Source organism: Muscardinus avellanarius, assembly GCF_963383645.1.
Source record: "Muscardinus avellanarius genome assembly, chromosome: 12".
Taxonomy (NCBI): domain Eukaryota; kingdom Metazoa; phylum Chordata; class Mammalia; order Rodentia; family Gliridae; genus Muscardinus; species Muscardinus avellanarius.
The window spans coordinates 7,106,205-7,130,464 of record NC_137798.1 but is presented as its reverse complement, the minus strand read 5'-3'; the positions used below and the strand labels follow the sequence as shown (position 1 = coordinate 7,130,464).

Below are 24,260 nucleotides of genomic sequence, written 5' to 3'. Positions count from 1 at the left end.
GGGGCTGGGGGGTGTACCTTAGTGGTAGAGTGCTTGCCTAGCATGCTTGAAGCCTTGGGTTCAATCCACAACACTTGAACAAAAAAAAGTCTGGTGCCAGCCAGGATTGAGAGCCACCAGCCTAGAATTTAATAATCTTTAAATAATAATAGTAATCTTTATAAATCATCTTTAATAACATGTAGTGCCATTTGTTAACATAATTTTGACCTCTATAATATTACTCTGTTTTCTCGGATGGGTCTTTGCGTAGGTCATCTTTGTAGTGTATTTTATGAACTTCACGCATTTGTATGCATTTGTGTCACTTCAGTTAGGTAGCAGATTGGTGTTCATATAATCAGCGGCATTGATCCTTTATTTAGTAATTGTGTTGCTTTTATCTACAGATCACTGAGCACCCTGGATGTTGTTTGCCTGCACTGGGAACAGAAAGTGCCAAAAGCTTTCAGTATAGCGTGCAGATGGAAAAGCCTTTTATAGAAGGGAGTCTTTCTGGTTTTATAAATTACCAAGTGATGGATACTCATTCTGTTCAGCTGGAATTTTCCATAAACTTATCACTGTTAGATTTTATTAGGTAAGCATTTTCTGGAATGTCAATTTAACTTATTCATTCGTGTGTGTGTGTGTGTGTGTGTGTGTTGGTGCTGGTGCTGGGATGGAACCCAAGTGGATTCTACTTCCGAGCTATACCTCCAGCCCTATTTTTTATTCTTTATTTTGAAACAGGGTCTCACTGAGTTGCAGGGGGCCTCACTAAGTAGCTGAGGCTGGCCAAGAATTGCTATCCTCCTTTCTCAGCCTCCCGAATGCTGGGATTACAAGCATGCGCCACCACGCCCGGCTTTTATTCTTTCTTTCGGCACATATTTATGAGGCTTCTTCTCTAGACAGAGGCACTCTGCTGGGCGGTAGGGAGAACAGTTAAGAAGTAGATACAGAGCCGGGTGAGCTCTGGTCGTGCATGCCTGTAGGCCCAGTACTTGGGAAGCGGAAACGGAGAAACAGGATGATGACAGACTTGAGGCCCGTCTCAGCACTTAGCTAGACCCCGTCTCCGATTTAAAAAACAAAAAGGGTATGGCTGAAGGTATGGCTTAGTGATAGAGCATGCCTGGACTCAGTCCCCAGTACCTGAAAAATCTCCCCCAAAAGACAAAGAAACGAACGCTATAGGAAAATGTATATAGAATATGAAGGTCCCCTGTAATCCTGTCCCCAGTATCAACTATTTGATCTTTAGTTTCATAACTATTTTTAAAGCCGATTGACCAAATTATGTTATGTGCGTGTCTGAACATGTCGCAGTGATTCTCATTATTTTGTATAATTATAACGCACTGATAAAAAAACATGGTAAAATTCGTTCTTTTTGTCATTTATTTATGGTGCTAGGTCTTTCTATTCCTATTCTTTGGCATGACTTTGATGGAATAGCTCATTGTCCACAAATCCTAAGGATAAATGAAAGAGAGGTTTTATATATGTTTGGATGATTCATGAAATTACATGGTAAAATCTTACAGAAGTGACTAGTATCCAGGAAGAGAGAGAACTGAGTGATTTTTTGGAAAGACACTTGCAGTTAATAACAGTGTCCTGCGTTCAGTATTTCCATCAGCTTGGAGGATGACACTAAGCATTGTAATCATAATTGGCTTAAAAACATACATTTTGTGGGATCTGGATTTATAGCAGCTAATTTTATTTCCACGAATCGTTTGAGATATGTTTGCTTCGAATCATTCAGTTCTTCTGCACATAAGTCTAATTTTAAAAATTATTTTCAGACCCTTAAAAATTTCAACTGAAGACTTCGGCAAACTCTGGTTGTCCTTCGCAAATGATGTGAAGCAAAATATTAAAACGTCAGAATCTCCGGCCGCTCTGCCTTCTGCCCTCCGGACGCTCCAGCAGAAACTGAGGCTTCATGCTGTTGACATGATAGGTTTGTAGAGTTAGGAAAAGGCGGTCCTGTGTTTATGGGAGCTCTCCCCTAATCAGGACACAAATGAAATCTCCCAAGTGTCATATTCCTTAGGGCTTCACTTGTATTGATGACTATCTTTCAGATGAGTGTGCTTTTCACACTATATTAAAATTTTTTTATTGAAGACTATATAACCTAATATTTCCTCTTTCCCCCAATTTTAAAATTGCAGTTTGGCGGCATTAAGTACATTCGCATTGTTGTACAACCTTAGCCACCATCCATCTCCAGAACTTTTTCACTTTCCCCAACTGGAACTCTGTCCCCATCAAACCCTCACTGCCCCCTTCCCCTTCCTCCCCAGGCCCTGGCGGCCACCGCTCGCTCGCCTCTTTGGCTCTGTGACTTTAACTGCTTTAGGTACCTTATATAAGTGAAGCCGTGCAGTATTGTCCTCTTGCGTATGGCTTTTTTTTTAACCTAGCATAATGTCTTCAGGGTTGATCCATACTGTGGTATGTGCCTCAATTCCTCTCCTTAAGGTTGAATTCTGCTCTGTCGTATGAATATGCTACATTTTGATGACTTCATCTGTCAAAGGACACTTGCATTTCCTCCATTTGGGGGCTGTTGTGAGTAATGCGGTGTTGAACCTGGGTATAAAACACCCATTCGCATCCCTGCTCTCAGCTCTTTTGGTTATATACCCCAACTGGGATTTCTGGATCACACGATAATTCCATGTTTAACTTTTTTTCTTTTTTTTTCAGTACTGAGGACCCAGGGCTTGCAAAGACAAGTTTTCTGCCACTAAGTTACATCCTCAACTCCCTTTTTCCCTTTTAATTTGACTTTGAATCATGGTCTTGCTGAGTTGCCTAGGATCACCTCAAACTTGTGATCTTCCTGCCTCAGCCTCCTTAGTAGTTGGCAGTTAGAGGTGTGTGCCACTGTGACCAGCTGTCTTTTTTTTTTTTTTTTTTTTTTTTGTGGGAGAGTGTACTGGGGATTGAAACCAGGGGCACTCTACCTCCTAACTACACCTTCAGTCCTGTTTTATTTCGCCTAGCTAAGTTGCTGAGGCTGGCCTCAAACCCGTGATCCTTTTGTCTCGGCCTTCCAAGTACTGGAATTGCAGCCATGCACCACTACACCTGGCTCCATAATCAATTTTTTTAGAAATTACCGTATCATTTGCATAGCAGTCATACCATTTTACATTCCCATGACTGATACGTGGGGGTTCCAGTTTCTCCACATCTTCCTCAACACTTAGGATTTTCTGTTTGTTTGTTTTCTTAAACAATAGCTGTCTAATGGCTGTGAAGTATTATCTCATCATAGACTTGATTTGCATTTTCGTAGAGATGAATGCTGTGGGGCATCTTTTTTCTGTGTTCTCTGCCCACTTGTTTATCTTTTTGAAGGAATGTTAATTGCGTTAAATGGACATGTACTTGCATTCAGTAATCCCGTATGTCAGATGACCCTTCTTTGCTTTCTCGTAGGCAGTGAAGGGCTGCTGGCCTGCCAGCTGCTCCCGTCCTTCCCCTGCTTGCTGCACTGCCGGGCCCACGCCGGCGTCCTCACCCTGTGGTTCAGATCATCTTGCTCGGCCCTTCCGGACTATTTATCCTATCAGTGTCAGAAGATGATGGGGCGATCCTAGCACAAACTGCGAAATTTACTCTATCAAGACAAATAGTTTACAGAGATAAACGTATTTACCAAAGTAAAACGGACTCATGGTACATCTAATGAAGATGGGGATTATTGCAAGTTGTGGCTTATGTGTTTTCTTTTTGACTCCTAATCAAGAAAGATCCCCCAAGAAACTGTATTCCTAACCTTTTACTCAGGATTGTACAGTATGGTTAGGTCGCAGAAAAAGTGACCTAATCTAATGTTATCAAATGTTAATGATTTATATATATATTACTTAGTGCAAAGGTACTGAAAATATTTATTTTGTTATAAATAATTTTATAGTAATTTAGCATTAGCTAATTTATATTAAAGACAAGACTCAGTTCTTTGCATTAATGGAGGGAAGGCATAAAACTGATAATCCCACACCTAATTTATTGGAATTTATTGGAATGCAATGTATTTGTTAGTACATGTATCAAAATGATGTTTTGTTTAGGTCAGTGTTGAACTAGGTTGGCCTAGAAGGTCAGGCAAGCTGGATATTGGGAAAATTCAATGGTATAATTTTTACTCTAGGTAACTTGTTACACATAGTTCCACATAATCTGGCTATAAAATTTGTCTCTTTCCCTTTTTTATTTATTTTAAAATTTAAAGAGAATCTAATGTATTCTTATTTTAAGAACTTAGCCATTTGCAAAATATCTTATAGCAGCAGACCCCATAGAGCACAATATGATAGCAAACAAATGTCAAGAGGCCTTTTTGGTATGACAGATATCTTCGTGACCACGTAGATCTTTTTGGCAAATTAGAATTTGTTAGTAGGGTGTAAAGGATAAAACCTTCTTTCCTGGCCTTTGAATCCGCTAGTATTCAGTGGCTGTAGCTGAATCAGCCAGCTAAGTATACCACACAGATTCTTCAGTAAAATAGTTCATTTTCATGTTTTATTTGTGTCTCGATGGCCGCTGTCAGAATTATTATCAGTAAAAGAAGTGACATGAATGATGGAGCAAAGCCTTGAGATTGTACGCTTACTGAAGCAGAGTTTTATAAAGTCTGTGGTGCTGTGGAAAAAGATGTATCGTTTCACTTTTTCTGACACTTCACCATGGAGACTATTCAGGTAATCCAATTTTAAGTCATTGTGTTAGTATTCAAGTCAGATATTAGTTTATCTCATCAATTCTTTCTGCAAATGATGCGAAGGGGATTCTCCCAAGCTGATCGTTTTGTTGGTCATTTGTGTGTAGAACAAAGGCAAAAGCAGTCTTTCTTCTTGATTAATTTTCAGTTAGTCATTTAAAAAAAAGTAGCATCTTGTTGATTTCATTCTTCTAAAAATATGCGGCAAACCTTGCTAAAAGGGCAGGAAGTCACTGGACGTTCCTGTGTGACGGGCTCACTCTCGGCCAGCGCGTCCTGGGAGAGACTGTGCGTCTGGGTCAGCCGCCGGCCTCTCCTTTCCCGCCTGTCGAGCATCCCGGCCCCTCACCTGGTCCTGCTGGTCCCCTAACAAACAGAGGACGCGGCGCTGCCTCCGGTGCAGGAGGCGCCGGTTTCTTTGGGTGCTGGCTTGGCGGTCTGCGTGGCCCTGAGGCTGGACAGGTGCCGGGTCAGGGGTGGAGGGACGCGGCGCAGAGGTGCCATGGGCAGCGCTCAGGGAGGCCACCAAGGCCACGGTGCTGGTGGCGTGTTTGGCGGGGAGCGCTCCAGTGCTGGGAAATGGTTACTGCTCCTAGGGTTAGGGCTGGGGACATGATGTGGGGTCTGCCAGAGAGAATATGGCCACACTATATAAAAAAGTAAGATAACAGGTTTCCTATGATCATGTTTAGTAGAGTGTGTACAGTTTTTATATTTGTATGATTTTAAAGTCAACAGTAATAGAAAATAGGTGTTAAAGAACTCTCCATCAGTATATATTCTACTTAAACTCACTGAATGTTAGGTTGTAAATCAGGCCTCATCAGCCTTTTTGCATTACAGGGGTGCGATGGTAAAGTAGGGAGCATGAGGTTTGGAGAGACTTGTCCTTTCACTTTGCAGCCTGAATTTAGTCCTTGAAGGGGCACTGTCCGGGTCAGAGCTGGCCTCAGCGGTGAGCTGAGTTACAAACCTGGGGGATAAGGGTTGGCAAGAAAGCTTAAGAGCCTGGAGGAAGGGGGTGAGGCTCCCTCCAGAAGTCCCCGGGAGGCTGGTGGCTCGCAGACGGGGGTTGGAAGCGGGCCCTGGATGAGGGTCCTGCTCGAGGACCGCAGGAGGAAGGGGAGCCGCGAGCAAGCGCCAGTGTGCCCAGCATACCAAGCGCAGGCCGTCCGAGTGGAGCACTGCTTCACACGACATCGGCTCTCATCTACCCAAACAATGGTGGCAAAAAGAGCAGTGTTTTCTCTTGTGTTTCCTTTGTTTTTATTTCATGTCAGTAATGTTTTTAAGTATTGAGCTGTTTGTCTTGGTTTTTATAGACAAACATGGTCTTCGTCTCATGATTGCGAGCCGCTGCAAGTGCTCGGAACTCATTCAAGTGTCTCTAATGTGTTTGCAAGGGGAGAGGTGGCCTGTAGCCAAATGGGCCACGGTCGGTGGTTGTGTTAATTATGTGTATGCATAATGAGAGACTTAAGCTTTTTACGGGTAAGAAATGTGTGATTGTGTATATGGTTTTCAGTAGACTTTTATTTATTCAGCTACTTAGAGTAGTAAGGATTGAACCAAGGTGTTTTTTTTTTTTTACCTCTGAGCTATGCCCCTTACCCTTTTGTTTTTTAGTTTTAAAACGGGGTCTTACTAAGAGATGCTGTTTTGTTTTGAACTGTATCTTTTTATTTTTATGGTACTGGGGATGGAACCCAGGGGCATTGTACCTCCAAGATACACCCCCAGCCTTAGTTTTTAGTCTTTTTTTTTGGTGGTACTGGGGTTCCTGGAAGCCTTTCTACCTCCGGGCTACACTCCCAGACCTATTTTATACTTTTTTATTTTTGGAAACAGGGGCTCTTAAGCCAGTACGGCTGGCTTCGAACCTGCGCGATCCTCCTGTCTCTGCCTCCCAAGCGCGGGGATTACAAGTGTGCCCCACCACGCCCGGCAGTCTTTTCTTTTTTTTTTTTTAAATAGGGTCTCACTGAGTTGCGAAGGGCCTCTCTAGCTAAGGCTGTCTGGGAACAGCAATCCTCCTGACTCAGCCTCCCAAATTGCTGGGATTCCAAGCGTGCGCCACCATGCCTGGCTTACCAATATCTATTTTTTGTTTGACTGTTTCTTATTCTGAAACAGGGTCTTGCTGTGTAACTAACTGCATTTCTGCCAGCAGCGCATGATCATTTCTGTCTCAGCCCCTCCGTGCCAGCACATGGCGGTAGCAGTGGTCTGGATTTTGTCTGTCCCATAGTGTACAGTGCTACCCCACCCTGCTGTGCATTTTCCTGATAACATATGGTGTTGAGCATTGCTTTGTATATGTTCTTATGATCTATATATTTTCTGGTGATGTGTCTGTTGAGGTCTTTGGCCCATTTTAGTCAGGTTGTTTTCTTGTGAGTTTGAGCTCTCTGTATATTTTGGCTAATGGTCCTTTATCAGATGTTTCCCGCACACATTTTCTCTCAATCTGTTGTGTGTGTGTGTGTGTGTGTGTGTGTGTGTGTGTGTGTCTTTATGGTTTATGTCCTCATGATAGTATCTTTCACAGAGCTCAAATGTTTCATTTTATTGAAGCCCAGCTTCTTAATTGTTATGTTCATGGTTTGTGCTTCGGTGTTATATCTAAAAGTCATACCGTCAGTGTGGGTGTTCTTCAGAATGCTAGGAGTGGAACCACCATATGATCCAGCCGTACCACTGCTTGGTACTTATCCCAAAGAGTTAAAGTCAGCAACAGTACACGCACACCCGTGTTCACAGCAGCGCAACTCAATAGCCAAGCTGTGGAACCAGCCTAGATGCCTGCCAACAGAAGAATGGGTAAAGAAAACACGGATATACACACAGTGGACTTCTGCTGGCCGGAGGAGAATGAAATTTGTCATTTTCATGAACATGGATGGAACTTAGTGCCACCCCTCCAAAATAAAAAGAAAACGGACAGAAATGGAGCGCATCGTGTTAACTGAGATAAGCCGGCCCCACAGCCAAGGGCTGCGTGTGTCCTCATAGGTGGAAGCTGGAGAGAGAGGAAAGAATCGGGGCCTCATGGAAACAGGAGCAAGAGACCAGAAAAGGAGAGGGAAAAAGGGAACGGGGGAGTGAAATCGACCAGTTCATGCTGTTATACGAATAAATAGTGCAATGAATCCCAACATTATGTATAAGTAGAGCAAACAATAAATTTTTTAAAAAAAGTCATTACAAACCAAGGTCGTGCTGACTTTTTCTACGTTGTCTTCTAGGAGCTTTATAGTTTTACATTTAGGTCTCTGATCCATTTTAAGGTGAGTTCTGTGACGCAGGCAAAGATCTGCGGATTCATTTCTTTGCACGCGCTGTCCAGTCGGTTCGCAGCATTTGTTAAAGGGCTGTCTTTTCTCCATGATACTGCACTTGTTTCTTTGTCAAAATCACTTAACTATGATGGCGACCGAGAAAAGCGGGGCTTAAGAGCCCCGCTAACAACAAATATCCATTACCACAAAATCAGCGCCTTTCAAAGCCAGAAAACAACATCACCAGAGAAACAAAAAAAATCACCAGGCTCCAGAGAGAAAGCGGACTGAGAACAGAGCCACAGAGGATATCCTCACGCCCGAGGACGCGGCAGACGCGGCAGCAGCGCCATACTGCCGGCAAATTCACGGGACGGCCACAGCAAGCCGAGGGGAGCCGCTGCGGAACAGCCAGGCGGGATTTCTCGGCGCAGAGGACATCTAAAGCTCCCAGTGTCTGAGCTCAGCACACGCTGCAGGGATTCAGAGTGGAAATCAAAACCAAGAAAAAAAAAAAAAAAAAAACGCCAGCCCAACAGCCGAGGGCGTAGCAGCGGCGCCATATTGCCACCAGCGGCAGCAGCACAGAACTCACTACAGCTACATCTGCGTACTCAAGAACAGTGAGTCAAATTGCGGGCCACAGCGGAGAAATCCCAGTAATGTACTCACTGGGACTTGACCCAGCGGGAGAGGGGCGGTGGCAGTGATATCACACCATAGGAGAACGTGCAACCTGGCACCCCCCACGGTCTAAAGCAGCCTCTATCGACTCTCTGGGTCGGAGACTCTGTGATAAAACCCAGTAAAGGAGTAGTGGGGTCTGAGATACTACTGACTCGAGATCCAGAGCACCTTAAGTGAAGTCATAGTGACCCAAGGGAAGAACCCAGAGAAGGCACAAACTTCCGAAATCATGGGAAAGAGGAATAATACTGGAGCAATTAATGCTCACAACCCCACAACATCAGAACCCGATAAAACAGAAAATCAGAGATTTCTAGAAGATCAAATCAGGAAAATAACTGTAGAAATAATAGAGGTGCTTCGAAAAGAACTCAGAGAGAGCCAAAAAGAGATAAAGGATGCAATTAATGAAGTAAAGGCCTCAATTCAAAGCACAAACAACCGATTAGAACACATGGAGAACAGTATCTCGCTCTTAGAAGATGATCATTCCAAAAATGAATGCATAGTTTCTAATCTAGGAAAAAATATCCGACAGCAGGAATCTGATATTGAAGAAATATGGGCCCATTTTAAGAGAGCTAACCTAAGAATAATTGGAATAGAGGAGGGAAAAGAAAGTGAAACTAAAGGGATCAACAATCTCTTCAAGGAAGTAATAGCAGAAAATTTTCCAGACATAGAGCAAGAGGTCGATACGCAGGTCCAGGAAACGTATAGAACTCCCTTTAGACAGGATCAGAGAAGAGGATCCCCACGCCACATAATTGTCAAAATGACCAATGTGGAAGCCAAGCAGAGAATCTTAAAGGCAACAAAAGCAAAGGGCCAAGTGACATTCAGAGGCAAACCAATTAGAATCACTCCAGACTTCCCAAACCAAGTTATGAGAGCCAGAAGGGCTTGGAGTAACATATTCCCAATTTTGAAAGAAAACAACTTCCAGCCAAAAATTTCCTACCCAGCAAAACTTTCTATCAAATTAGATGGAGAAATAAGAAGCTTCCGTGACAAACAGAAACTGAAGGAATTTATGTCTTCAAAACCAGCGCTAGAGAAAATACTCAAAGAGATTAACTACAAAGAAGAAATAGGTAACACACATCAGAACTAGAGAAACAAGATTTTCCATCCAACAGACAACTAAGATTGGTTATCTGTGGAGATTCATTATTTATGTTAGTCTGTTACCTATCTCTAAAGGGTATTGTTTGCCTTTATTGTTGTTAATTTTTAGGATCTCTAGTTGGAATATTAATATACCTTCAGATATAGCATTTGGAAATATTTTATCCCATTCTATTAGTAACTGTTAACTCTGTTTACATTGTCTTTGGATATACAATATGTTTTTTATTTTTTAGGGAGTTTGTATACTCTTCTGTTGCCTGTGCCATTGAAATCATAACCAAGAAATCACTGCCAATTTCAATGTTGTGAGGTTTTATGACCCAGATTTTCTCCTAAAAGTTTATAGTCTTAAGATTTATATTTAGGTCTTTTATCTATTTTGAGTTAATACTTGTATATGGGATTAGGTAAGGGTCCAATTTTATTCTTTTCCATGTAATTATTATTTTTCAACAATATTTAGTTAAAAGATTATTATTTCCACCACCAAATGTTCGTGGAAACCTTGTCAAAAATAACTTGACAATATAGGGAAGAATTTAGCTCTAGGCTTTTATTTAACTCCAATGGTTTATATATCTGCCTTTAGAATAGTACTACACTGTTTCAATTATTGTAGCTTTATATGGTTTGAAATCAGAAAATATATATCTTCTAGCTTTGTTCTTTTTCAAGATCGATGTGGGTACCTAGAGTCCATATTCCATATTAGGATAGATTTTTTTTTCTGAAAAATAAATATATAAATATATGATAGTTTCACCTAAAAAATAGAAAAAAATAGACTCTCTGGTAAGAAAGAAAGCAAAAAGAAATATTGAAATGTTATCTTTAAGTCATCAAAAGCTTGGTATCAGACAAATGAAACTGTTATGAGAGATTATCATTTTTAATTTTGGATAAATTGCTCTAATACTAGATGTCAACTACTAAGCCAAGCATAGGAGGGGGGGATAGGGAGAGAACGGGGTGGGGATCGGGTGGGGGCTGACTGGGCAATGCGTGCATGTATGTCTACAAAAGTATGTATCCCACTATGATGTATGAATACAGTGCACCAATTAAAAATAAATATGAAAAAAAGAAAAAAAAAAAAAAAGAACTGCTTGGAGAGAAATAAATGAGATCTCGCTTGAAAAAAAAAAAAAATCACTTAACTATGTTTATCTATTTCTAGTTTCTCTATTTTGTTGTTGATTATTGTTTGACCAGTACCTCCCAGCCTTGATTGCTAAAGCATTATAGAAAGTCTTAAAAGTTAGGCTGGGTCGGTTGTTCAGTATTGTGTAGCTATTCTGCATCTTTTACCTCCTCAGAAATTTTGGAATTTGTCAATACAAAATAACTCGTGGGGATTTCGATTTGGCTTGAATTGAATCAGAAGATCAGGTTGGGAAGAAGAGACATCTTGGCCACTCACAGTCTTGTCTAAGGACACGGAGTATCCAGTTACTTAGTTCCTCTTTGATTTAGTTCATCAGTTTGTAGTTTTCCGCGTACAGATCTTGTCCGTATATTGTTAGATTCATACATAAGCGTTGCATTTCTGGGGGTGCTAATGTAAATGGTATTGTGTTTTTTATTTCAAATTCCACTTGTTCATTCCTAATAGATAAGAAAGCAATTGGCTTTTGTATATAAACCGTATATCCTGTGACCTTGCTATAATCACTTACTAGTTCCAGGGGTTTCATTGTTGTTGATTCATTTGGGTTTTCTGCATAGATGATCATATTTTCTGAAATAATGAAGTGGGGTCCCCCCCCCAGTTAGTATACCTTTTATTTACTTTTTTAAAAAAAATATTGCAGCTGGACGTGGTGGCACACGCCTGTAATCCCAGTACTTGGGAGACTGAGACAGGAGAATTCTAGGATTGCAGCCAGTCTCAGTAACTTAGCAAGGCCCTCTGCAACTTAGTAAGACCCTGTTTCAAATATTAAAAATGCTAAAATAGGGTTAGGGTGTAGCTCAGAGGTAGAAAGCCCCTGGGTTTAATCCCCAGCACCACAATAAGTAAATGAATGAAAAAATAATAAAAACAGGAGAGGTATAAACCTCAGAAATAGAATGCCTTTTAGTTTATAACGCAGTACCAAGGCAGGCACGGTGGCACACGCTTGTAATCTCAGTATTTAGGAGTCTTAATTCAGGAGGATCGTAGATTCGTGGCCAGCTTCAGCAACTTACTAGGCTCCACTACAACCTAGTGAAACCCTGTTTCAAAATAAAAGAATAAAAAGGAGCTGGGAGTGTAGCTCCGAAGTAGAATGCCCTTGGGTTCCATCCCCAGCACTATAAAAACAAAAAACCAGTACCAAAAATAAATACATAAATAAATACATAAATATATTGCATTACACTGATAAGAAGGGACATTCTTTTTTCTGATCTTAGTGGGAAAGCCTCTATTTTCATACCATTAAGTATTTTGCCAGCTGTAGGTTTTTATATATAACCTTTATAAAATTGAGGAAATTTTCTTCTATTCCTAGTTTACTGAGTTTTTTTTTTAATTGCAAATGGGCACTGGGTTTCCCCAAGTGCTTTTTCTGTAATTGTTGATATACTCATGTGATTTTTTCATCAATCTATTGATAAGATTGATTATATTCATTGACTTTAATGTTGAATTAGTCTTGAATATTTTGGATAAAACCTACTTGGTCATAATGAATACTTTTTTTCTACATTGCTGTATTTGCTAATATTTTGTTGAGGTTTTTTTTTAATGCACTTATGTTCATAAAAGGTACTGGTCTGTAGTTTTCTTATAACTTTTTTTCTGGTTTTGGTATTAGATAATGCTGGCCTCATAGAATGAGTTAAAAAGTAGGTCCTAACTCTTAATCTTCTGGAAATGATTGTAGAGAGCAGGTTTGATTTCTTCTTTATAGTTTGGAAGAAGTTATCTGTGAACCCATCTGGGCCTTCCAAAACAAAACTTCCATTTTAGAAGTATTATAAGTCATCAGTTCAGTCTGTAATAGATATAAGCCTCTTCATGTTGTTTCTACTTACGTGAGTTTGGGCAGATTGTATCTTCAAGGAATTGGATTATTTCATCGAACACATCAAATTTTGGGGCAAGCTGGGCATGGTGGTGCCTGCCTGAAATCCTAGTACTTGGAAGGCTGAGACAGGACAACCTCAGCAAGTAGTAAGACAGGTCAACCTAGTGAGACGCTGTTTTTTTGTTTTTTGTTTTTTTTAAGGGTTGGGAGTATATAGTGATGGTTCCTTTTTTTAATTTTTGGTGGTCCTGGAAACCCTTCTACCTCCAGGCTACACTCCCAGACCTATTTTTATATTTTTATTTGGAAACAGGGTCTCTTAAGCCAGCGCGGCTGGCTTTGAACCTGCGCGATCCTCCTGTCTCCACCTCCCAAGCGCGGGGATTACAAACGTGCGCCATTACACCTGGTGTGATGGTTCCTTCTTCATTTCTGGTATAAAAAAAATTAAGTCCTTTTTCTTAGTGATGTATGTTTTTTACATCCCTTTTGTGTGCTAAACAGTAGGCACTCAGTATTGAATGAATCGCTAAAGAAAACCACCCACTCTGATAATCTCCAGGGGTTGGTGTTAGTAACCCTGTGGCTCTCCCAAAAGTAAAGTGATCTGGTTTTTAGGTACAGGCCAATGAAAAGGGGTTCCAGCGATGCTAATTTGTATCATGTGGGAGAGAAAGTGTGATGCCTGATGAGACTCTTACCAGCGTGAAGACTATATTATAAGAATTTAGGCCAGACCATTTGAGAGGTCTCTTGGCCACTGCAGTGATCAGAGATAGAAATTACGACTTGAAGGAGGGGAACTTTTCTGTATTATGGTGGATATCCATAAAGCCTTACTGAATTGAAATAATTTATTCTCAGAAAGTAGTGGGCATTTGATCATGCCAGTTGAAGACAGGAAACTAATGAATATGATAAGGCAGGCTTAACCTGCTTAATTAACACCATCTGCATTTATTTATTTATTTATGCACATATATATATATGTATTTTTTGTGGTACTGAGGATTGAACCCAGGGGCATTCTACCCCCGAGCTATACCCCCAGCCCTATTTATTTATTTTTATTTTGAAATAGGGTCTCACTAGGTTGACGAGAGTCTCACTACTTGCTGAGGCTGTCCTTGGACCTGCGATCCTCCTGTCTCAGGCTCCCAGGTACTGAGATTACAAGCGTGCGCCACCACGCCTGGCTCACCTGCTGCTTTTAAAAAGCACTATGATAATGAGAGGGAGAACTACACATTAATAAGGTTAATAGCATCAGGAAAGTTAGAAAAGAGCAAAAGCCCTCTAGGGCAAAGCAGCAGGAATTACTTAAATGTTTTTTATATGCGTCCCAAAGGAAACTTTTTATAGTAGGTACAGGGAAGGTACACAAGAGGTCAGCCCCAAAGAACCCTGAGAGCCAAGAGATTGTGGCCTGGATATGAAGAAAAAGATGGTCCTGGGTGTGGGGAAAGAGTAGATGATGTGAAACACCCTGTGTGTTTCATGGAGCGCCATTAGTACTGCAAAAATAATGGACCCTTACCCTTGTTGCAAAGATAGAGGACCCTTACAAGCAGTTTCCAGCTTGATGGTAGGCTTCTGTCCAAGGGAGGGCAGCGATTTCCTTGTTATTGTAAACTATTTCCTAAGTGGCTGAGTACTTTGTCTTCCCCAAAGCATTAAAATCACCAGGGCCACTAAAATGGCTGACCTCAGGACGTTTTTCTCTGATGGGACCTGGCAGGATACGTGCCAAGCGAACCAGACCCAGACACTGTTTTTGTTTCAGAGAGAGGAGAGTGTTTAGAAATCTGTTGAACCGCACGTGTGCACTCCTTGTGTCCCGTGATGAGCAGAGAGAAGCAGAAGGAAGGCCCAGTGACCTTGGGGAAGCATTTGGTCCAGCCAGTGACCGGAGCAGACTGGTCCCTCTCCATACATACAGCAGGTTAGGAGAATTTGTGTTTTCATCTTAGTTGATGGATTAATGGTTGAAGAGATTAAACACAGTAATTGTGATTTATGGGAAAGATGAAACAGATTAAACAATTTGGACTCAAATAGTGAGCTAATTTTCATCTACAGACCTTGACTATATTGATCTTCAAGTCCAGAAATATATAAAACCTAAACTTTTATAGATATAATTGATAATTTTTTTTGTGTGGTACTGGGGATGGAACCCAGGGGCATTCTACTTCTGAGCTATGCTCCCAGCCTGATTTTTATTCTTTATTTTAAAACAGGGTCTCACTGAGTTGCTGAGGCTGGCTGCAAACCTGCGATCCTTCTGTCTCAGCCTCCCAAGTCCCGGGATTACAAGCGCGCGCCACCACGCCCAGTGAAAATGAGTTTCTAAGGTATTGGTATTTATGAATTCATATTTTGTTGAATATTATTAAGAAATGAAATGTCATTTGTATTTCCTATGATAGCTGCCACCTTGAATGAGTAAAAGTGACCTAATTGGAAACACCTAAATTGCAATCATCACCATCATCATCATCATCGTTGTCGTCCTGCCCAAGGCTGTTGCTCTAATTTTTTTCACTATACATTTATTTGCTTCTAGAATTTCATATAAATGGAATCACACAGGGTATACTCTTGTATTGAGTCTTTTTGTGTGTGTCTAGTTTTGGGGGAAAAAAAGTCTGTTTAAGTAAATAACAGAAAAAAAATTAAATATGGAGAAAGATATGTTCAGGCACAGGAAAGTCAAAAGTCACCAGATTCAACCCCAATGTTACCACCCCACCATATACTATGACTAAGCTCTCTGAGGCCAAGGGTTGCAGCAAGTAACATATAAATCTCACACTGTCTACCCAGCACCACACTTTCCAGGGGAGACTGTAGGCTGGGAGGAGGTGGGGTAATATATAGTGAGAATGTTGAAGGCAAGGTGGGGGGTCGACTATAAACCAGGAATATTTTATATATACATAAACCAAGAATATTTTACCCACCAAAGCTCTCCTTCAGAAACGGAGAGACCTTCCCAGACAAAAGTGGAGGGAATTCACCACAAGTCCTGTCCTGCAAGCAATACTAAAGGGAGTTTTCCAAGCTGAAAGAAAAGGATGCTAATGTGTGACAAGAAAACACCTGAAAGAATACAACTGACTGGTAAGAAAAGAGACAAATTCAGAATGCTTCACTAGAGTAACCAAGTAGCCATATTATCTCTTGAATATGAAGACACAACTCCCCAAACAATGATAACAGCTTGTCAAGGGTCAAAGCACATAAAAAGATGGAAATTGTGACATCAAAATTTAAAACATATCGAGGGAAAATAAAGCTCATGTGTTGAGCTGTATTCTGTGTGTTCCTTTTCTTCGCAGTCGAAGTTAAGTTTCTATTATAGTCTTATAAGTTTCCATTATAGGATGTAAAATATGCCCTGGATCTCATGCTGTAGAGGCAGCCATGCTCAGAGGGGGGTCCCTGGGGCTGGAGCTGCTCCAGGGAGGGGCCCTGGGGCAAGGCCAAGTCCAGCAGCTCTGACCCTCCCTCTGACCCTTTTGTGTGCCCCTCCTCCTCCTCCTCCTCTTCTTCTTCTTGTTCTTCTTCCTCTTCTTCTTCTCCTCCTCCTCCTCCTCCTCCTCCTCCTCCTCCTCCTCCTCCTCCTTCTTCTCCTCCTCCTCCTCCTCCTCCTCCTCCTCCTCCTCCTCCTCCTCCTCCTCCTCCTCCTTCTTCTTCTCCTCCTCCTCCTCCTCCTCCTCCTCCTCCTCCTCCTCCTCCTTCTTCTTCTTCTTCTTCTTCTTCCTTCTCTCTCTCTCTCTCTCTCTCTCTCTCTCTCTCTCTCTCTCCCACCAGTATGTCCTAAGGACATCCTGCTTGGCAGGCAGCTGGCATAAAATATGAATATATATATTCATATTCGAGTCCATATGTTTGTATTGACTGAATTACCATGTGTTTGGGCCTCAGCAGCGAGAACAGTGACTTCGATTGCTGTGTAGAATAACTTATAAGATATATTTGTGAGCTTCAAGATAACCACAAAGCAAAAACTTACAGTAGATTCACTAAAAATAAAAATCAAAGAATCAAAACAGACTGCTAGAGAAAAATGGCCTAACTACAAAGTAAGACATTAAGAGAGTATGAAAGGAGCCGGGCGTGGGGGCGCACGCTTGTAACCCCAGCACTCGGGAGGCTGAGACAGGAGGGTCGGGGTTCACGGCCAGCCTCAGCTACTTAGGCCCTTTGCAGCTGACTGAGACCCTGTTTCAAAATAAATAATGAAAAATCAGGCTGGGGGTGTAGCTCAGAGGAAGAATGCCCCTGGGTTCCATCTCTAGTACTGCAGAGAGAGAGAGAGAGAGAGAGAGAGAGAGAGAGAGAGAGAGAGAGAGAGAGAGAGAGAAATGATCTATAGAGCAACCGGATGTAACAAGATGGCAGGAGTAAGTCCGTATCATTAACTATCTTGCATGTAAATTGATTAATTTTTCCAATTAAAAGAGATAGAGTCACTGAATGGATTGCAAAATTAAGAGCCGACTATATGCTGCCTACGAGAAATTCATTTCACCTTTTAGGTTATCCATAGACAAGTGCAGAGTTGGAAAAAACATTCTCTGCAAGTGGACATGAACAACAACAAAAATGCAGGGGTTTGCAGATGCCATGATTATATAGAGAGCAGATCCTAAGGGCTCCACCGAAGAGCTGTTAAATTAAATGCAGCCAGGCATGGTGGCGCAGGCTTGTAATCCAGTACTTGGAGGCTGAGATCGGAGGATCTCAGGTTCAAGGACAACCTAAGTAAGAGACTCTCATCAACCTAGTGAGACCCTGTTTCAAAATAAAAATTAATCCGGGAGTGGTGACTCATGCTTGTAATCCCAGCATTTGGGAGGCTGAGACAGGAGGATCATGGTTCTCAGACAGCCTCGGCTACTACTTAGTGAGGCTGTTTGCAACTCAGTGAGACCCTGTTTCAAAATAAAGAATAAAAAATAGGTCTGGGGGTGTTCCATTCCCAGTACCATATAATGATCATAACAACAACAATAAATAAAAATTTAAAAATAGAACTGGAGCTGGGCGTGGTGGCGCACGCTTGTAATCCCCGTGCTTGGGAGGCGGAGACAGGAGGACCACGCAGGTTCAAAGCTAGCCTCCCTGGCTTAAGAGAACCTGTTTCCAAATAAAAATATAAAAAAATAGGTCTGGGAGTATAGCCTGGAGGTAGAAGGGTTTCCAGGAAGCCAGGTGTGGTGGCGCACGCTTGTAATCCCAGCATTCGGGAGGTTGAGACCTGGAGGATCGCGGTTCGCGGACAGCCTCAGCTACTTAGTGAGGCCCTCTGCAACTCAGTGAGACCCTGTTTCAAAATAAAGAATAAAAAATAGGGCAGGAGGTGTAGCTCGGAGGTCAAATGCCCCTGGGTTCCATCCCCAGACCCGCCAAAAAAAAAAAAAAAAAAAAAAAAGGGTTTCCAGGAACCCCAATACTACCAAATAAATAAATACATACATAAATAAATAATAAATAATAAAAATAGAACGGGAGGTAGAATGCTCCTGGTTCAGTCCCCAGGACTGCGCGTGCATACACACACACACACACACACACACAGTAGAATCATTGTTTCCGATTTGGATCATTGTCTATTATTAATCTATGTTATAGTTACTTGGAGAATATGGGGACAGCCAGACCACCGGTAAACATGGGGAAGGAAGCCAGCGATTGCTCAGGTTTCATTTCTTTCTTTCTCCAAAGACTTTGTTTGTAATTAAGCCACGAGATGTGACACTGCCCACACTTCACCCCCTCCGTTCTTCCCACATCGCTGGTCTGACCAGCAAGTGTATGGCACGGCTTGGTTCGGCTCTTGTCTAATTGTGATTTTCCCTGAGTATAGAATGCGCTGGTAACTGCAGCTCCTTCAACAGCATAAAGCAGAGCTGAGCCCACGTACAGCTTGAAGGCCGGGTCTCAGCTCTGGAGCCCAGAGCCTGCTGTCCTGGAGCAGTCACCCACCGAGCCTGGTTTGGGTCCGCCAAACTGTAGTTGACCTGCAACCCCTGAACACGATAACTCACGCTCTTTGCTGTTACTCCTGGGTTTTTGAGGTGGTTTATTATGTCGGATTGTTTTGTAGCATTAGCTGAGAAGTTCGTCAGATTGACATCATGTGCCTATATAAACTGAGAAAGCCAACATTTGCCTTCAGAAATAAGACGTACGCTAGTCTTAAAATCAAGAGCTGTACTGTTTAATTCTGATCTAATGAGTGCTGATGTTGGACAGGTTACCTTGTGTCTCAGAACTTTAGTTTTCAGCTGTGTAAATTAAAGAGAGGTCGGACTGACTGTCCACCAGTCTCCCTTCCTGACTTCTTGCTCAGATGTCAAGGATGTAGGTCAGTAAAGTAGGATATCCTTAAAGAGCTGTCACTATTATGTCCTGGATATCATCAGAACTGGCATGTTCCTTTCATTCATATATATATATATTTTTTTGTGGTACTGGGGATGGCACACAGGAGCATTCTACCTCTGAGCTACACCCCTATCCATATTTTTATTCTTTATTTTGAAACAGGGTCTCATGAGTTCACAAAGGGCCTCACTAAGTAGCTGAGGCTGTCAGCGAACTGTGATCCTCCTGTCTCAGCCTCATGAATGCTGGGATTACAAGCGTGTGACACCATGCCCAGCCTTATTTTTATTCTTTATTTTGAGACAGGGTCTCACTGAGTTGAAAAGACCTCACTAAGTAGCTGAGGCCATCCATGAACAGTGATCCTCCTGTCTCAGCCTCCCAAACGCTGGGATAATTTTTAGAGCTTCAACTAAATACCTTCTTGATGTAAGAAGTATTATTACTTGTCTGAGTTTCTCTTGGGAGCTTGACTACAGAGCTCCATGCAGGTATCCTTTGTGCAGAGAAGTCTGGGAATGGCACAGTCATCATTCCCCTTCTGTGTTCATGGCAGACATAGCAATCTGCCTCATCTCTCTTGCCCTTAGATTTAAGACTTAAGCTCAAGCCAGCGGTGGAGCATGCCTGCAATCCCAGTACTTGGGAGAACAGCCAGGAGGGTCCCAGGTTCGAGAGTTGCCTCAGCAACCTAGATAGACTCTCTGTAACCTGAGACCCTGTTATTGTTTTTTATAAAACTGCTCTTCCACTTGATTTATTTTCCATTTTTAAAATTTGTTATTGGTGCATTGCAGTCATACATCTTAATGGACTACGAGATGGTAAAGGCATACATACATACATCACCCAATTAGCCCTTCCCCAGTTCCCGCCCCATTCCCTCCCCCTCCCTCCTTCTCATGTTGGGCTTAGTGATTGACTTTGAGATGTTTGTGAATGTACATCATAAACATTAGAGAGTTTTCCTCTTCCCTCTCCCATCCCCTTATATAAATAAGGCCACCTTATTTGCTCATCTTAGTATTCCCTTCTTTGTCTAGAGTTCCTCCTATGACCCATTTTTTCCCTAGCTTTCCCATGTTAGGGAGAACATCTGATTTCTTATTTTTTGTGACTGACTAATCTCTTTTAGTGTAATGTTCTCCAGTTCCATCTATTTCCCAGGAAATGATTTTTTTTCTTTATAGCTGAGTAAAATTCCATTGTGTACATATCCCATAGTTTTGTAACCCATTTACCTGTTGATGGACACCTTGGCTGGTTCCATAGTTTGGCTATGGTGAATTGTGCAGTTATGAAGATAGATACACGTGCATTAGTTTGTTAGTTTGGTTTTCTTTCTTTTGGGTAGATACCCAGAAGTGGTATTGCTGGATCATATGGTAAGTTCATTCCCATTCTTCTGAGGATCCTTCATACTGTTTTCCAAAATGGTCGCACTAATTTGCAGTCTCACCAACAATGGATTAGAGTTCCTACTTCTCCACATGATTGCCATTCTAGTTGGAATTAGGTGAAATCTCAGGGTAGTGTGTTTTGTTTTGTTTTTGTGGTGCTGGGGATGGAACCCAGGGGCATTTGACCTCCAAGCCATACCCCCTGCCCATTTTTTATTCTTTATTTTGAAACAGAGTCTCACTGAGTTGCAGAGGGCCTCGCTAGCTGAGGCTGTCCGTGAACCACGATCCTCTGGTCTCAGCCTCCCGAATGCTAGGATTACAAGTGTGCGCCACCACGCCCAGCTCTTCAGTGTAGTTTTGATTTTCATTTCTCTGACTGCTAATGATGTTGAGAATTTTTTCATGTATTTATTGGCCATTTGAATTTCTATTTCATGAAGTGTCTATTTAGTTCCCTTGCCCGTTTTTGATTTGGTTATTTGTTTTCTTAGTATTGAGTTTCTTGAATTCTCGGTATATTCTAGATATTAGTCCTCTATCAGAGGAATAGGTGGCAAAAATCTCCCATTTTGCTGGCTTTTAGTTGAGGTTCTTGATAGTTTCCTTTGCTGTACAGAAACTCTTCAGTTTCATGCAATCCCATGCCTTTTAGTTTCTTGTGCCTTTGGGTCCTGTTAGGAAAGTGTTTATCTGTGCCTATGTGTTGCAGTGTTGGACCTATGCCCTCTTCAAGGAGCCTCAACGTCTCTGGTCTAATTTCAAAGTCTTTGATCCATCTTGAATTGACTCTGTGTAAGGTGAGAAAGCGGGGTTTAGTTCCATTTTTCTGCATATGGTTAACCAGTTTTGCCAAGACCATTTGTTGAATAGGCTATCTTTTTTCCAGTGTATGTTTTTTGCCCCTTTCTCAAAAATCAAGTGGCTGTAGTGTAGTGGGTATTGTATTGAATCTGTAGATCACTTTTGGAAGAATGGCCATTTTGATGATATTTATTCTGCATATCCATGAACATGGAAGATCTTTCCATCTTTTACAGCCTTCTTCAATTTCTTTTTTCAATATTTTATAATTTTCTTTGTAGAGGTCTTTTACTTTCTTGGTTAAGTTTATTCCTAAGTATTTTATTTTATTTTATTTTTGTGTGGGATATCCTGAGTGGAATTGTTTTCCAGTTTTCTTTCTCAGTGGATTTATGGTTGATATACAGAAAAGCTTCTGATTTTTTATATTGATTTTGTGTTCAGACACCATGATGAATTTGTTGATCAGTTCTATAAACCTTTTGGTTGAATTTGTGGATCTTCTAAGTATACTATCATGTCATCTGCAAATAATGAAAGTTTGAGTTCTTTTCCTATTTGTACTCATTTGATTCCTTTTCTTGCCTTATTACTCTGTCTAGAGTCTCAAGTACTATATCTTTACTGACCTTTTGTCTAAAAGATTGGTCTAATGGTGTGAGAGGGGTGTTGAAGTCTCCCTCATTGGGATTCATGTGTGACTTTATGTCACAAAGAGTTTGTTTTATGAAAGTAGCTGCACCTGTGTTTGGGGCATAAATGTTGACTATCTTTATGTCTCTCAAAGAGACTGTTGATCCTTTTGGTTTCACCTTCTATTCCCTCTTCTATGCCAGTTATTCTTAGGTTAGCTCTTTTAAAATGGATCCATATTTCTTCAATGTCCAATTCATGCTGTCAAATCGTTTTGTCTAAGTTATATGCTATGCATTTGTTTTTGGAGTGATCATCTTCTAGGAGCATGATTTTATACTTCATGTGGTCTAATCAATGTTTATAGTTTGAATTGATGCCTTCACTTCAATGATCGCATCCTTTATTTCTTTCAGATTCTCTCTAAATTCTTTTTGGAAGTCCTGTATTATTTCTACAGTTACATTCCTGATTTGACATTTTGGAGCTCTCTGTGATTCTGTGTTGTCAGGTTCTGTTATTGTGGGGTCGTGGAGTTCATTGCTTCCTTCTTGTTCCTCCTTCTCACGATTTCAGAAGTCTGTATCTGTTGCTTTTGGCAGATTTCTCTCCCTCTCTAGGTGTCAGCTGGTATATACAAGGGCAAGTTGTGTTGTATTCAAAACTGAAGGTTGAGCGAGGAGGGAAATGAAGTTTTAAATGCAGGAATAGGCTAAATCCAAAGATGGAATAATCATAAAATGAGAGTATGAGGTTTGGTAGGGTAGAATGTAGTAGAGATTAGAGATAGTGAATACTTAGTGGTATTCTAGTAACCAATGTAGAGTGTTTAGTATACTGGTATGAAATGGATTCAATAAAGAAGAGAAAAGAAGAGAGAAAAAAAGGGAATGAGAGAAGAGAGTAGATATATCCCAGGGAAGAAGCTTAGGAGAGTGGTTTTGGATAGAGCAATCAAGCCCCTGAGACCAAGCTCAATCTAAGAGTCTCTGTTTTGCACAGCTAGGTCTGGTCTGGTCTGATTTCTCCCTGTTCACCATGACTGGGTGGTCTGTGGTGTTATCCTGCAGAGATGGCCGCTTCACTTATGGTCTCGTTGAGCACTGCTCTGGATCTCTTGGCCACTGTGGCCAAGTGTTTGTGCAGGAGGAACTGATGACTTACAATTTCAATGATCTGCAGCTGTTTACTTCAGGTCCTGGGTTGTTTTCCTGTTTACCTCTGGAGTCAGGTGCAGTGAGGCAAGATGGTGCCACCGTGGCTCCCGCAGCTGCGAGGCAGGCGGGTTTCTTTTCTGGTGTTGCTGAGGGAGGGGCGCTCTGGATCTCTGGAGAACGTGGCGAGCTCGGCTGCCACTGCTAGAAGTTGTAGCTGGTGTCTACGCAGGAGGAACTGATGGCTTCCACTTCCGATGATCTGTAGCCGCTCCTTCAGGTCCTTGGCTGTTTTCCTGTTCATCTCTGGAGTCGGGTGCAGTGAGGTAAGATGGCACCACCGCAGCAGGCGGGTTTCTTTTCTGCTCTCTGATCGGTCTCCTAGCCTTTTTATCCTGTCACCTTTGTTCTTTTCAAAGTTGTGTGGCATTTTCTGTCGTTTGTAAGAATGCTGTTTTTAAGGCAATGGGGATCAGGTGTCAACAGTACTGGTTGCCATCTTCCTGGAAATCTCAAGACCCTGTTTCAAAACATGAACTAAATAAAAGGGTTGGGGTAGAGGTAGACTGCCTCTGGGTTAGACCAAAAACTAAAAAACTTAGCTTCAGAATCCTTCCTACCACAGCATTTCAGATACCCACTAATAATTAATCTGAGTTGCCATTCAAAACTATTGCTCTCTGTGTCTTAAATAGTACATAATCAGTTTATTACGATCTTCCTTAAATTAGAGGTTCCCAATTTGTTGGCTACTAGTTCAGATTCACATCTCCACATGATTTACCTACTCTGTATACCTCTCATTAAATCTAAGAGGCTTCCAAAGAAATGTCAATTGTCACAACACGGAAACATTTATTGAGCGCAGCTGGGTCAGAAGCTATTCCAAACAGTGTTATGTGTCTAATCTGAATCTTCCCAAACTTTTGTGATACCAGTATCATTTTCTTATTTTCTTGATGTGAAAATAGACCCAGAGATCTTAAATAACTTGCCTAAGGGTCACACAGATATGCAGTGGTAGGGTCAGG

At 41.5% G+C, this 24,260-nt stretch overlaps 1 protein-coding gene across 1 annotated transcript in view; it reads left to right on the top strand.

Annotated features, from left to right (window-relative positions):
* Positions 1-3,602, top strand: part of AP4E1 (adaptor related protein complex 4 subunit epsilon 1) — a gene marked incomplete at both ends in the record, with an annotated part of 54,358 nt that extends 50,756 nt beyond the window's left edge. Inside the window, 3 exons of the mRNA XM_080706940.1 lie at positions 390-580; positions 1,794-1,955; positions 3,446-3,602. Of these exons, the coding sequence (XP_080563066.1) occupies positions 390-580; positions 1,794-1,955; positions 3,446-3,602 (510 nt within the window). The remainder of the gene's footprint in view (positions 1-389; positions 581-1,793; positions 1,956-3,445) is intronic.
* Between the last annotated feature and the right edge of the window lie 20,658 nt (positions 3,603-24,260).